The following is a 14,922-nucleotide window of genomic DNA, read 5'->3' as shown; positions in this document are numbered from 1 at the left end:
CACATGTCTCTTATTTTAAAAAGGGTTAGCGTGGACTTCTTAATCATGTCTACAGGATAGTTTGGACATTTTATAGTGGGGATGTAAGAGTTGCTTAGCCATAGTCAGTGGATGGTGGACAGCACGTGCCCAGTTTGGAGAAGCAGGCAGAAAACAGAATCAGAATCAGAATCAGAAAGGGCTTTATTGCCAAATATGTTTTTTACTCATACAAGGAATTTGTCTTCGTGTTGTTGGTGCATGTCACATTCTCTAGATGGAAGAAGAATATAAACAATATAACTATACATATATACACACAGTATGTATTAATAAAGATAGAAAATAAAATGTAAAATAAAATAAGTAAAAAGGAACGGTAGAGTGGAGTACTGGCACTTAAGCTAAGCAGAGTACTGCTATGGACGTGGGTGGGCAGCGGCTAAATGCATTTTTAGACACAAAAAAAATTGCCCACCAAAATAAATAAATATATATTTACACTGTGAGCGGTGTGCCGGAGGAGGACTCAGGGTGCCGTGGGTGACTGGAGGTGGAAGGGGTGGAGGAGGGTGCGACGCTATGCCTGAAATGACAACTGACAGCAGCAGAGAGAAGAACAGATTTAAAGCAGGGATGTCATGCTGTGATTGGCTTGTGAAATTCATGGCCGATCCTGGTTGGTTTAACCTGAAAAGTGAACGCCTCGAAACAGCTGATCAGTTTTAGGAAGAGAGAGAGAGAGAGGTGGATGAAGTTTAGAAGCCTTCCTGAAAGAATTCACGCTGAGCTTCATTTAGATTATTGTCAATGCCGACAGACAGCCCTATCCGACGGGGGAACTGAAGCCGCTGTATCGCTCTCTTAAGTTGCTGGTCTACAGCTGCCTCCATTGTTTTTTGTTGTTGTGCTATTGTGTGACTTGTAATGTTTGCAAGGTAAAGCAGTAAATTTGTTTAGCTGCCGCCCCCGTCAACAGCAGTAGCCGACATCACTATAGCTTCCGTGTCAGTACTCCGGCCTGCTTCTCCAATCTGGAGTTGTCCTGACTAAACATCCAATATCGTCTTATGGTTTGGAGGACTTGTTGTGTAGGTAATGCACTGACTGTGACAAGTACTTCATACAACCCCCACTATACCTTAAAAACATTTTACAGACAGATATTACAGAAGTCTGTCCCCCTGAGCCAGACCTGAGTTTGCAGTGTTTGAAGTCCAGACTCCCCTCAGCAGGCGTACATCCAGATGTGTTTGTGATCTGATTTATGCCGATGCACTTTGAAACCTGAGTAGCCTAATACCTATAAGACCTGTTCACATTATACTTTATACGCTTACCAGTGGCCTAGAGCAGCACCCAGTGTCTGATGGGGGTAATTCATGTTTTTCTATTGACAAAATGCATTATACAGAGAATCAGGTAAACATAGATAGCACATAAATCAAAACTAGTTCATACAAAAATAGTAGTATGGATAAAATACACATACACACGATACATTACAAGAAAATATTGATAAAAAAATAGGAGTGCATGTATACATATAAAATCAAGGGTTATATAGTGTGTGATAGGTCATCATTTCTAACTGTGAGGCAATAAATGCACGTCATTCTCGTTTGATCAAAAGACAGGTACACTGTACGGCCACCTATAGGGTCACCTTTCAACTTGGACCATAGCTACAAAGGCGTGTGAACAAAAACGTGTTCAGCAACATTCAAATCCTTTGTTAAAATGAGGGACTCCACAGAACACATTCGTCAGCCTGCAGGTGCCGTGGGCAGACACTTGATGGCAGTATTTATGCTATGGTTGCTGACTAGTTATTATGGCCCTATCCTTTCCCCTCTGTATGGTGTTTTCTCTCTATCTTGATCCACCAAACCATATCGCTGCTTTGCATTGTACAGTCTCTGCTCACGGCTGCAGTATCATGCCACCAGAGCTTGGGTTTCTGAGGAGTTTCTGCATAATTGTCTGTCAAACAAGCTGTTGTTCCATAATTTAAAACAACTATTGAGATTTGACACGTTTTCAGTCAAAAGCCTTTAATACAAGATACTAAAATATGCGTCTTTATCCTTCTAAGATAGAGAGAGACACAAGAGAGAGACATCAAAACGTGGACAGCGAGGATACTGACATTTCACTCTAAAAATACCTGAAAAGATAAATTCCCAACAGGCAGAGGTGAAATTGATACAGCATAGCCTTAGACCATTTGTCCTCATTAACACATGCACAGGGAAGCAGCATTTAACCCTTGTGTTGTCTTCCCGTCGACCATTCAGTTTTTAGTTTTTCTGGGTCTGGGTTTTCTGGGTTTTGGTCGTCTTTTCGACACTTTTATCCCTATATCTGACGTTTTGGAAGATTTTCCAGATGTTGTTGTCCCTTTTTTTAAATGTTTTTTAAGCTCCTTTCAACGTTATTTCATCAATTATTTTCTTTAAATGCTATAAAATTGAATAAAACACCCAAATTCAATGAAAGTAGTGAACTGATCATTTATTTTACTTGTGAAGAGCGTTGTAGGGAACCATCCACGTTATTTCTTTTTGACAATTTGTTCGAAAGAAAACCCAAATTTCTGATTTAGAAACTTTTTCAAAATGGGTCAAATTTGACTCGAGGACAAAGGAGGGTTAATAGTTACAATACACCATCTACAATTGACTCTTGGCCGTTTTATGGTAGTGATCTGAGATTCACATAGCAAATGGCTTTAGAAGTCAACATTGTGACTTTTGTGGGTTGGCCGTCTCTCAGTTTAGAAGAGAATCCAAGCAGCAACAAGGACAGCGATGGCCTGCCTCCTGTAGTATATATTTATAAAGCACTTCTACTGTAGGCAAACTGCCCACAAATGCTCTAAACAGCAGCAAGAAGCCGTTTCTGCAGGGCTGCCGTTGCTGCAGAAATACCTGGTTCTGCTGCATTGATTTTTGTACTTATTTAGAACTGTTTATCTTGAATCCGATGTGTGTCATATAAGTGTAATAAATAATAAATGTATGTAATAAATAAATGTAAATTGCTGCAAACGTTTGGATAAAAACAGAAAAATGAAGCCCCTGTGATGATGATTGTTGATGACAATTGCCCTTGAACAATTTTTATTTTATCTGTGAATTAGTTTTGTAGCTATGGAAGAATAAGGTCATTATATTTCTTTGAAGTTCTGTGCTTTTATAATCTATAATATTAATTTGAAATTCATCACTTTAAATGGAATGATTAGCAACCCCTGGACCAGGAGTATGGGTTTCTTAGATTTCATGTCATTCACATGCAGCTCAATCTTTCTATTTTTCTGACTGATAAGCATCTCTTAGCACAGGAATGCATTATTGAATCACTCTGGAAAGTAATGTCCAACCAGGAGTCATTAAGTACCTGATGTATGAATCTAATGCAACCTTATCTATCTATAACAAAGACAAGATCTATTCAGAGAGGAATTCAAATGGTTTGCAAATGCTCTCATAATTGCATGAACACCTCTGTTGCCTGCAGTGTGTTGCTTCAATAAACGTCTGTTTAATCTGCTCGTCAAAGTGACCTTACTGCATTCTTTCTCTGAAATGCACAGCCAGGATGTGTCTGATGAATGAAAGCTGATGTCTCAGTGCTTCTGAATGCACCAACAGCATTTTTTTTTTTATTTCAGCACAGAACAGAAGGAGCACAGCAGCTGGGTGAGCAGCACACTGTTAGACTGGTAGGAAGGGATGACGTCAGGACCGGCAGGCTGACATGAACTGCCCCCATCAGACACTGGGTGGTGCTCAAGGTTGCCTTCATGTAAGAGGCTTGTTAAGCCTACTCCACGTGTGAACTGGCTTCATTTTAATCAGGTTTTTATAATGCTCTTCATGATTTATTTTTTTCTACTTTTTAAAAAGTGACAAATTCTATACTTCAGCATGCTAACCTGCGGTTTTAAGTCTTTGGCAAACTGGCAACATGGGGCAAGTTTCTTTAGCATGTGTCTGTAAAATAAGTTTCAAGACATTAGACTCGTTCGAGTTGAAATGCGCCTTGCCTGTAAAGTGTACGAGATCAGGCGGGGGTGGTGACAAAAAGGCGCGGCCAAGTCGGACAGTTTCCAGCCGTTTCCAGCAGCCTTCAGGCTGAACAGGAAGCAAATTTACGAATCCTACTATAGCCACGCCAAGACCCGCCATTCAATAGCATTTATTGGCCAGGCATCCATGCTTACACAAGGTAACGTAACCCCATTTGTACAGGTCCTATCACCTGACCAATCGGCTATCCTAACCTTAACCACTCGAGGTCAAATGCCTAACCCCAACCAATCGAGCTGCTTCGTAGGGCGGGTCTTGGCGTGGCCATAGTGGGAAGTCACAGAAACACTCACATCCTGGTAGGTCCGATTCCGATTTAATAAAATGTTATCAGACCCATGTATCAGCCTGTACACAGTCTCCAGTTGTTTTTATTATGACAGAGTAGCTGTCAAAAAGCTGAACGGATTTAGTCTGATTTCTAAACATAACTATCAGCTACACTACATGTTTTCTGTGCAGAATAAGCCTTTAAATCAGACAAATAACAATTAAAATCCCTCCAATTCAAAAACTATAAAAAAGGTCATCATGTTGAGTCAATTCTAAACCAATCAGCTGTTAGATCAGCTGAGAACCAGGCGTTTCCCATCATGTCCTGGGTCTTGCAGTCGGTGAAAAGCAACTGCGCTGTCTGCGTCTCAAACCTGCGGCCGCCTCGATCTCGTGAGGTTATGGTTGCCCACGTGTGCGTGACGTCAGAGCAAGTCGGGATCAAGTCGGACACTAAACTATCAGGCATGCATTGGGCAGCGATCGCCGGTGACCCGATTCTGCGCAGACCTGGCTCATCTCGAACGGGCCTCGTATTGAGTGGTCCAGTTCAGATTCCTAAAGCCTTTGAAGACTCCCACAGGGGATTTCATTTATTCTGGCTGATTAGACCTCTGCCAATAAGAAGGATTAAAGGTGTCATTTGTCCTGCCCTATCAGGTGCAACAAAGCTAACAGGAGGCTCAGGAAGATGTCAATCAATCAGTGTAACCACACCCACACCCACACCCACACTGGAAAAGAGGGCTAAAGCCCTCTTTCCAGGGCTAAAGCCCTCTTTCCAGGACAGTGTGTAAAATTGTCGGCCGATTTTCCAATCCTGAGAGACCCCACACACGGCGATAAAAAATCACGGGTCAAACAGTTTTGGTCGTACAGTGTGTGGTGCGCAGCACACGGCAAAATCAACACATCACACACGAACCGATTTGACTGCCGAGCATTCCCAGGGCAGACGGGAAATCTCGCAAAATCCCTCGAGATCAAATGCGACTTCAAAGTAAACAATCATGGCGGATGCAGTGGCGATAGTTTGTAGTTAGTTTTTAACCGAAAAAAAACGTTAGCAAAAGAAAAGGCAAAGAAGTGGAGACAACGCGAGCATGGACTATACTCAGCTACATCATGATATGGAGGCGAGTTTTTGTTTTTTCTCATAGAAATGTCGTTACGTACTACACAGATTAATTACCATTGAAATACACGTTCATATATTCGTTTCCATGTACTCTGGTGGACTGCAGTTGTGGATGTAGTTATATCCATCGACTTTATTGTATGCCACAGTCCACAGGCTGCGTGCTCGTTTGTCCCCGGGGGACACCACACACAAGGAGAAATCGGGCCAAAAAAATCCAACATGTTGGATATCCCCGATTTGAGATCGGAGCGGTCCCGACGTCCTTCCGAGCAGACGAGAGCAGTCTTAACACACCACACACGGCAGGAATATCTGATCAGATTATTTTACGATAATCGGAGAATCCTTAAGATTGTCGGGAGGGGTGAATCGGGGCTAAAATCGGGCTAATTATCCTGCCGTCTGAACCAGGCTTAAGCAGCCAAAATAACTGAAAACACCTGTGTTGGGTGTCCATGGCCTTTAACAATAAAATATATTAGAAAACAGGATAATGTCACCTATTGAGAGGATTTCTTTTTGACAAATTGAGGATAACTCAAATACGCAATCAAAACTCAACTAAAAGATTAAACTCTGTTATACCACAAACAACAGAGAGTTTACTGTAAAAATGTTAATTCGAAATTATAACAACATGAATCACTACTACTTAAACTAAACCTTTTATGTTTGCTGCAAACACAATACAGTTTGGGACATGAATGGCTGTCAGACAAGCTGCTGTTATATAATTAATGGAGCTTCACAACTTTGTAAAGGCCCTGTGTTGAGTGTCTCCAGACTGCATTGTGCGCAGTCCTAAAGAGGGCTGCGTTTAACTTTAAATGCTTCTTTGCCCTACTTATGTTAATGGACACAGAGGATGCAGGGCCGCCTGTCGCACGTCTCTGCTGCAGTCTGAGTCAAGATGTCCATTTCATTATAAGCTGAATGACTGCGATGTAACCAGCAGATGCTTTTGAAGTGAAATGTCAACATCCTCAGTGTTTCTGTGATTAGTATTAGCATACGCACTTCCAGTCTTCAGCAAAGAGCTCTCAAATTTCTCTTCAAATATCATCAGATAAAGAACCACAGATATTTTTAGGAATCCACTAACAGTTACTTGTATTGAGGGATTTAACTGGTACCTTTGGTTTGAATACTCAGACTAAAGGAGACATACTTTTCCATGATTTCTGACTTGAATCTCTTAATAAAAACATATTAATCAATACTGAAAATAATTTTGTATGTAAGGTATGCTAAAAGTTTAATTTTGAACGTGTGAAATAATCCACCACAAAATCCTGTGCATGCTTTAACAATCTGCTAATCTGTGTCGTTATTTAAAGTAAGTCATTAAACGCTGGACCAAGAGCTGACTGTATGTGTTTTTCTATAAGATGAATTACAATTAACATAATTCACAGACGGCTCAGTATTTTTAATTTTTCTGACTAGTAAACATCTCATTTTGACAGGAATGCATTATTGAATCACTCCGGAAAAAAGGTCAAAGCAGGAGTCATCAAGCACCTGATGTATAAATGTAATGCAACCCTATCTGTACAAAGACAAGATCTTTTTAGATAGGAATTTTAATGTTTGCAAATGCTCTCATAAACGCCTGCATTGTGTTGCTTCAACAAATGTCTATTGTATCGACTAGTCAAAGTGACCTTACTGCATTCTTTCTCTGAAATGCACAGTCAGTGTGTCTGATGAATGAAACACTGTCTCAGAGCATCCAGGACTGACGGCATTTCATGTGCCAGCGTTTTCCTTTCGGAATAAAAACAGAAGGAGCCGAGCTGCTGGATGAGCACCGCACTGTTGGATCGAGAAAAGAGTGACGTCAAGACCTCGACAGCTGGCTGACATGAATTACGCCCGTCAGACACTGGGTGGTGCTCAAAGTCTGTTCCACATCTGAACAGGTCTTAAATCCATCAGGTTTCAAAGTGCAATCGACATAAATCAGAAACGTATCTGGATGTAAACCTGCTAAGTGAAGTCAGTGTGGCATTAGTACTTTTACTTAAAGTGCTCATATTGTGCTTTTTCTCTTTCCTTTGTGTTATATATCTTTTTTGTGCATGTTATGTTTACAAAGTGAAAAAGCCCAAAGTCCACCCCAAAGGGACTTACCATCTCCAACAGAAACACTGTTCACAAACTGCTCCAAACAGCTCTATTGTCAACCCGATCTCACTCGAAAGCGTACAAATAACACGGGTTTCTACCGTGCAATGTGTACGCGAAAGTGAAATTCTACGTGCATTACATACGCGGAGCGCTCCAATTGAAGTCATGGGGACCGGTGCTTTTATATGCACGCAGCGCTCGCGTCACCACGTTGTGTGTTATCGCGAGAACAGCATCACACACAAAAACATAGATATGGTTGGGTTTAGAGAAAGAATGCAGGGAAAGGCTTTAATAACACAAGAAAATCACAAAAACACACTAATAAACGGTTGGGTTTAGGGAAGACACATTGGGAAAGGCTTAACAAAAAAACACTACAAAGTAGCAAAAACAAGCCACATAAACACGCTAAAAAACGGCCTAAAATCGCCAAACACGGGAAGCGAACCCCGGTCACCCATCCACCACCACCCCAACCAACCTCCTTTCATACTATAAACGCAGTGGTTTCCATTACTGTAATTGGAGCGCTCCGCGTATCTGCTGTACGCACTATTTCAATTTCGCGTACACATTGCACGTATTTCACAGGTAGAAACCCGTGGTATTTGTACGCTTTTCAGTGAGACTGGGCTGCTATTGTAGTCCAGCCTTTACTTCAGAGACAAACGTGCGTCACTTTGTAACACGTTATAAAGCTCGCCTAGCGGCTGGCATGGCACTCGCTCATGCTCTGACTGGGAAGTAGTCCTTACCTAGCTACTGCACATGTGCAACTCCCAACAAAGATGGAACAGAAGTGAGATGCCTCACTCTGTAGATAAAACAGAGAGCTCAACACACAGGGTGAAAAGAGGAGCTGCAGCAATGTGCAGTACAACAAAAAACATGGTGTTTTTTGAAAATGAAACTATGTAAACATTCTGGTCCAACCTCTAAATACAATTATGAACCTGAAAATGAGCATAATATGACCACTTTAAGGATTGGAATACTTCTTCCACCACTGGAACTGAAGGTTCTCGAGAATATAAACCCAAAAGGTTCGATTTATTTAAGAAATCTAAAGCATACAAATGTGAGCACATCTTTGGTGCGAGTCACTAATGAAAAGTGTTGGGTATTGTCCAAAAATTCTCAGTACCGATACCTTGACTTCGATACTTGTTCCTGAACGATATTTATTGTTCAGCTCCTACAACGCCAGTCCCATCTCTGTTCACAACGTGTAAACAGCCAATCACCAGTATTATTAGAGCTTGGTAGCAGCATGTCCATGCTCAGAGGTGTCAAAAGTATTCACATTCATTATTCAAGTAGAAGTACAGATACTAGGGTTTGAAAATACTTTTGTAGAAGTATCAACTCAAGCTTTTTACTTAAGTAAAAGTACTGGTTTAAAAACTACTTAAAGTATAAAAGTAAAAGTAATGTAAGGCAGAGAACTTCAACAGGAGGTCCTCAGAGTCATTGCAGGGGGGCCTCCAAATTATTGTAAATTTTTGAGTCTTTAAAAAGAAAAAAAAATGAAAATGCCTTAACATAACGTCCGTTTTCGGAGCATCAGAGAGAAGCGCATTGGTGTGATTGATCGCGTACAAACCAATAGGGTGTCGGAATGGTATATGTTTATACTTCTCATCCAACCACTCTCTCCGGATGGAGCGATCTGGATAGTTTGTTTTTTTTGTTTTCGAACGATGACAAGCCGGAATGAAAACAAGCCGAACTGAAATGTGAGTAACGAGGCTATTTTTAAAATGTAAGGAGTAGAAAGTACAGATAATTGCGTGAAAATGTGAGAAGTAAAAAGTATGCTGTAAAATAATTACTCCAGTAAAGTATAGATACCCAAAATGTCTACTTAAGTAAGGTAACGAAGTATTTGTACTTCGTTACTTGACACCTCTGTCCATGCTTATTGGCTTAGTGACCCTAATTACAGTTCCTGATGAACCAGAAACCTACCTGGATGTAATCCAAACTTATCCTTTCAAAACCCCAAAATCACATAAGGAGCCAGCTGTAGACCAGATTATTTATTTTTTTGTAGGACTTTTATTTTAAGTGTTTAGCTTCAGCCTGCATCCATAGCAGTACATCACTTAGCTTCTGTGTCGGTACTCCTGGCCGGTCGCCGAACTGAGGGGCGTGGTGACCACCATCTATATTGTAGCCAATACTTGAGTTGATAAGCACCTCATACAACCCCAGTTAAAAATACTAAGCTATTCCTTAAAGACATTAAGAAGTCCAGCTAGCTTCTTAAAAATAAGAGACAGGTGAAAACCAGATGACTTTTTTATTAAGATGGACTTCTCATTAGACAAAGAATTGAGTTTTGTGTGCAGTGACGTCTGTGATTACAAGTTGCCGGGATTAAGCTGCATCCCTAACATGACACTTAGCATACAATTGTAAAGGTAGGGTTATTGATTCAATGCGACTTTTCTCACTTAGAACCAGCGTCCTTCTTGCATTTCATGCTGCTTTCATTCTCGTCTATGAAGAAGTCATTGCAGGCAACGGTCAGTGCAGCAACCAGAACAACAAACTCCTGGAAGTCCACTTCACCGTCCTTGTTTTCATCCAGTTCTTGCATAATCTTCTCGACCACCATGGGGTCCTTGCTGGCCTACAAATAGAAGCATCATGATGAAAATAAAGATCAAACCAAAGAAGTACGTTTCACAAGATCAAATCTCATCCCTGAGAACTGAAAAATGGGGCTCATGCAAGAACTGCTCGTAACCAATTAGTTCTACAGTAAGTGGCACATTCTTCCTTTATTTTGTATTAACATCTCTGGTACAAAATGAAATTCATGAGTAGTCCAAATCTGTCAGACTGAGACTAAATAGTCCCAGAACCTATTTAAGTATCCCACAACCCATTGCGGGTTGGTCAATTAATGTTGCAATTGGTCTTTACACTTTAAGTTTGGAAAAGTGTTGTATTCATCATGAATCTGCAATTCACAAAAGGGAAATTCCTTAATTTCCATCTTCATTGGCCAAGATGTGCAACCAACATTTGTTTTAATAGAAACTGATTTTTAGTTAAAGTAATAAGTTTATTTGGTTATTGAAATAAATGTTTTGCTTTACATAATTCACCCAGAGAAGATGTACCTTTCTGGTAGGCAATTACCTCCACTTTGTTTTCGGCTTGGTTTGTCTTTTGGCATCAGAGAGACAGAGAAAACCTGGCCCGATTTTCATGGAACTTAAGGTGTAGGTCCATTAAACAATTATTTTTCACTTTCAATAACAAAAGGTCATGCCTTGGCAGAGGTCTGTGCTCTTTGAGTGTCCTTAGTTTTTAATGTATTGTGACAACTTTTGGTTACAGTCAATAATCTTGCTTACTGGATGAACATTGCAGGAATAAAGCCTGACATCTGCTTTTATCCCTCCCCTTCAGTTATCAAATTTTGGAAGACACGGACGCTGCATCGGGTTTGCACAACCGATACGATTGGACGATAAAGATACTCACTGCTAGGAATTCGGAGAGTTCTCCCTGCAACAGGTTCTTCAGCTCGGCTTTGCTCAGCTTGTACTTGTCCCCTTCTTTTCCAGAGTAGGAGTGGAACACTGCGATGAGGCCCTCCATAGAAGTTTGCAGGTGAGAACACATTTTTAAATCCTTTGGAGAGAAAAAAAAAAAAAAAAAAAAACCACACAGACAAATCAAGAAGAGTCCCTTATTAAAAACATTAAGTTAGTACATATTTAAAAGAAAAGTAAAATGGCATTTCAGCAATATGCATTTTAATATAAAAATAATATAAGTCTATTAAGACTATCAAAAACCAAACAGTGTTTCAGATGCATAAAAGACCAGCAGCCTACATTAGCTCTGGTGCAGAAGACTTGAGTACAAGAATATAGATAGAACTACAGTTATCAGGTTGACAAAGATGTGGAGGTGTTGCTGAAGGCAAGAGGGTAAGATGTTTCAGTGAAGTTTTTCATCTACTGGCACACAGTGGATGCACAAATTTGAAAAGGATTATAAAGACATTCTGCATGCTCACATTCCGTTTTCTTATGTGGGAAAACATAAATAGGTTGTTGTGATGGGTAACGGCACCAACAACAAAAGAGGGGAAGAGAACATTGGTGGAAGGCAACCAAGTACATTTACTCAAGTACTGTAAAAATGGTAGTTACTTGTACTTTACTTGTCTTTTTTAAAACACTTTAATTTCCTGCATTCTGGCAAATTGTTCCATAACAATGTCCCTTTTCTGCATGCAATTGTCTTTATCATATTTATGTACATAGTCATTAATTATCTGCTGTATTGTTCAAAAGTTTCTGCAGATTCAAAACATTGAACTTGATTTTTTTAATTTCTAAAAATTCAGGAATTGTGCACATCTTAACAAATATTTGTTTGCAAAAGAATTTTACACTGACTTCATTACACTAGCCAGCTTTGCTTATGGGAAGGGGAAGTTGTGGTTTCTCTCCCCACCCCCCCCCATCCCCAATGAGGGATTGAAAGATGCATTATTTCAGTATATTAAGGAGGCAATTCAGTCAGCGCCTGAAAAGTATCTAATTCGGTACCCAGGCCTACTAATGAACCAAACTCTGTTTTAAAAAAAAAAAAAAAAAAACCCTGATACATGTGCCAATCTCAGCTTGAGGCCGAAAAATATTTAAAAAAAATATAAATAAATAAGTTGGAAAGTCAGGAATGAGATCCAAGAGTTAAACAGTTTAAATATCTAACCTTACACCTGCCCCTCAGCCGTCAGACACCTGAGAAGCTGATACAGGGAGGGGGCTGAGTCATCTCACCTCCACCCTCAATGATTCAGGGGAGGGAGGACAAAAGGACCGACCCCCCGCAGGGCAGCTTTCACATAAAACCAGAACTCTAAATCGTGGCTTGCATTACCTTCAATAAACTTCCTTACGCCCTAATGCCGAGGAATAACTCCCATCGGTCATGTTTCATCATTTAAATGTCTGACGATGCTTATCGATGAGTGGAGACGTGCTCACGTTAATAATGCAGGGCTGCTCTACAGTCTATGTAGCCTATGCGAGAGTCTGAGTGACTAACTCAGAGTCTACATTTAGAGAGCCACACGTGCTACATCACATTCCCTTAATTAGTCTCAATGATTGCCGTTAATCATTTATACCCGCTGCGATCGGGGGAGCTAATTAAAAGCCTTTGAATGCCAGTGCAAAGTTAGAGTTCATTAACTGAGAGACTAAAAGCATGAACATTTTGGAAATGTTAAAAACCAGACTGCAGATGCCACTCCCAATGAAAAACACACAAAAACATATGCTATGTTTTACCATGGTCCCTCTTTAGCAGATTTTGTATATTTGTTTAGAACTCTAACCTGGCAGATGTGATCGCACTCATTGTTAAAGCTTCTTGATAAGCCGTAGTTAAATGACAAATGCACAAACCCACAGGAACTCACCTGAATAGTGACGGTAACAGCTGCTGATGGAAGTGGCTTCAGCACTCTTCTCATCAGTTATATATGGGCTCCTCTCACCTGTGTGCAAAGCAATCACAATCAGATAGGCACCTCCCTCCGGAGAGTAGCAACATCACCTGCTGCACAGGTGAGCTGCAGGCCGGGCCATGTAAGGTCACCACGGGCGGTTTATTACAGCTGATGAGACACAGCTGCGAGTTATCACACGGATGTGAGCATTTAGGTCCAAGGAGTGGAAGCCACAAGCCAGCCTGTTTAATGGAACCCTGCACATAAGACCCACACACACACTACCAATGTTAGTAGTTAACAAAAAGAAGTAACCAGCAGTGGTGGAATAGAGACTGTCCTTAGGTACACATTTAAGGTAGGGGGAGTATTGTTAAATTGGGACACTTTCTGAAAGTTTGAATTCTGGAACAATTTACAGAATTTACCACATGTCTAATCTCCCATCATGATACCTTTCTATCTTTCTATATACATCAACCCCCAACATGCAAAAGAAAAAGAAAAGGTTTATTAAATATATTCAAACTTTCATTCAATATATTCAAGGCTCATTCAATATATTCAGACTTTCATTCCATATATTTAAACATCACACACATACACATATATAATCTCCTAAAATAATATATATATATATATATATATATATATATATATATATATATATATATATATATATATATATATTAAACATGAATGTTTACAATGCATAGGGTACCACTACATGCATACAGGGTGCAAGGTGCAATTTTCCACGGGGGTGGGGGAATGTGTGGGATTTCTACCTTTCTGGTCTTTATATCCCTGCCTCAGTGGAATTTTTGATAACTTATTCATCATTATGTGTTTTGGCATTGCTGGCCTAGTGGCACTATATCCATGGTACTGAAAGGGGGATTTCATTCTTGCATGTTTGGCTTTGTTGTGCATGATCAAAACACATCCCCACCTCTGCTTTTTTTTCTCACACGGCACCCTGTATATACAGGCCATATATTCACCTATTTTCCCACTGTGTTCTTAGCTGTTGTGTTTATTTATATCAAGAAATAGGTTGAAGCAATCCCTTCCTTTTTCCTGCCATAGTGCTGCCCTGTGTGCTGCCCGTGTTCATGCCTCGCTTATGTTTATTAGGTGTGACTAATGCTTTCCTGCAACATAATTTGCAATTAGGGAAATGATTATGCTTGAACGACTGGTGCAACTAGCAATACAAATTAAGTTCAGGCCCGTCAAGTGAAATCATCTTTTCACTGAATGCAAACCATTGGGGTTGATTTGCATCGGTATCTCCAGGTGACCGATATAAAAGCATCATGGGTATTTGCATGCTTCTAAAAATTTAACTTGGGGCCTCAGTGCTAATGTACATTTGATACAGGACTGCAAATTGAAAAAAAAGGTCACAGCAGTCAGCAATACTGGCTGTGCTTCAGTATTTCCTCCTTTATGTTTCCCACTTCCCTGTGTCTTCTCCAATCCAACTTTCTTTATGAAGCACATTTCAAAATAACAGAGTTGAGCCATAGTGTTATGGAGGATATATCCTCCATATAGTGAAGCACATTAATAAGCAAAAAGGGTCACACTAACAGAGATACCATGTTATATAATGAATAAATAAAACCCAGGGACTGAGAGAGACACAATAAAACCATGGACAAGGAAAAATCTCAATAGCCAATGAGTATAAATGAGTCTTTCGACGTGATTAAAAAAGGCAGTGTGGCGGCCGTCCTCACACGGAGGGAGCTCGTTTCACATTTTCGGGGCGATAGCTAGACGCGAGGAAGGGAGGCAAGTGGAGGAGGAGG

The 14,922-nt window shown here is 40.3% G+C and overlaps 1 protein-coding gene across 1 annotated transcript; it reads right to left on the bottom strand.

The window, feature by feature from the left end:
- Window positions 1-9,903: 9,903 nt before the first annotated feature.
- Window positions 9,904-13,203, bottom strand: s100a1 (S100 calcium binding protein A1). The gene is made up of 3 exons (XM_039804761.1): window positions 13,076-13,203; window positions 11,119-11,268; window positions 9,904-10,255 (listed from the first exon to the last, which is right to left on the bottom strand). Exons 1-3 carry the CDS (start codon window positions 13,127-13,129, stop codon window positions 10,073-10,075), a joined length of 387 nt encoding a protein of 128 aa, XP_039660695.1. The 5' UTR covers window positions 13,130-13,203; the 3' UTR covers window positions 9,904-10,072.
- Window positions 13,204-14,922: the final 1,719 nt, after the last annotated feature.

Source organism: Perca fluviatilis, chromosome 7 (genome assembly GCF_010015445.1).
Source record: "Perca fluviatilis chromosome 7, GENO_Pfluv_1.0, whole genome shotgun sequence".
Classification (NCBI taxonomy): domain Eukaryota; kingdom Metazoa; phylum Chordata; class Actinopteri; order Perciformes; family Percidae; genus Perca; species Perca fluviatilis.
The sequence above is the reverse complement of the archived record's forward strand: the minus strand, read 5'-3'. Positions and strand labels throughout refer to the sequence as shown.

Coding starts and splice junctions, on each gene's coding strand:
- s100a1 (XM_039804761.1), bottom strand. CDS start 13,129: ATGAGAAGAGTGCTGAAGCCACTTCCATCAGCAGCTGTTACCGTCACT. Junction 11,269..13,075: donor CTGTTACCGTCACTATTCAG/GTGAGTTCCTGT, acceptor TTCTCTCCAAAG/GATTTAAAAATGTGTTCTCA. Junction 10,256..11,118: donor AACTCTCCGAATTCCTAGCA/GTGAGTATCTTT, acceptor TTCTATTTGTAG/GCCAGCAAGGACCCCATGGT.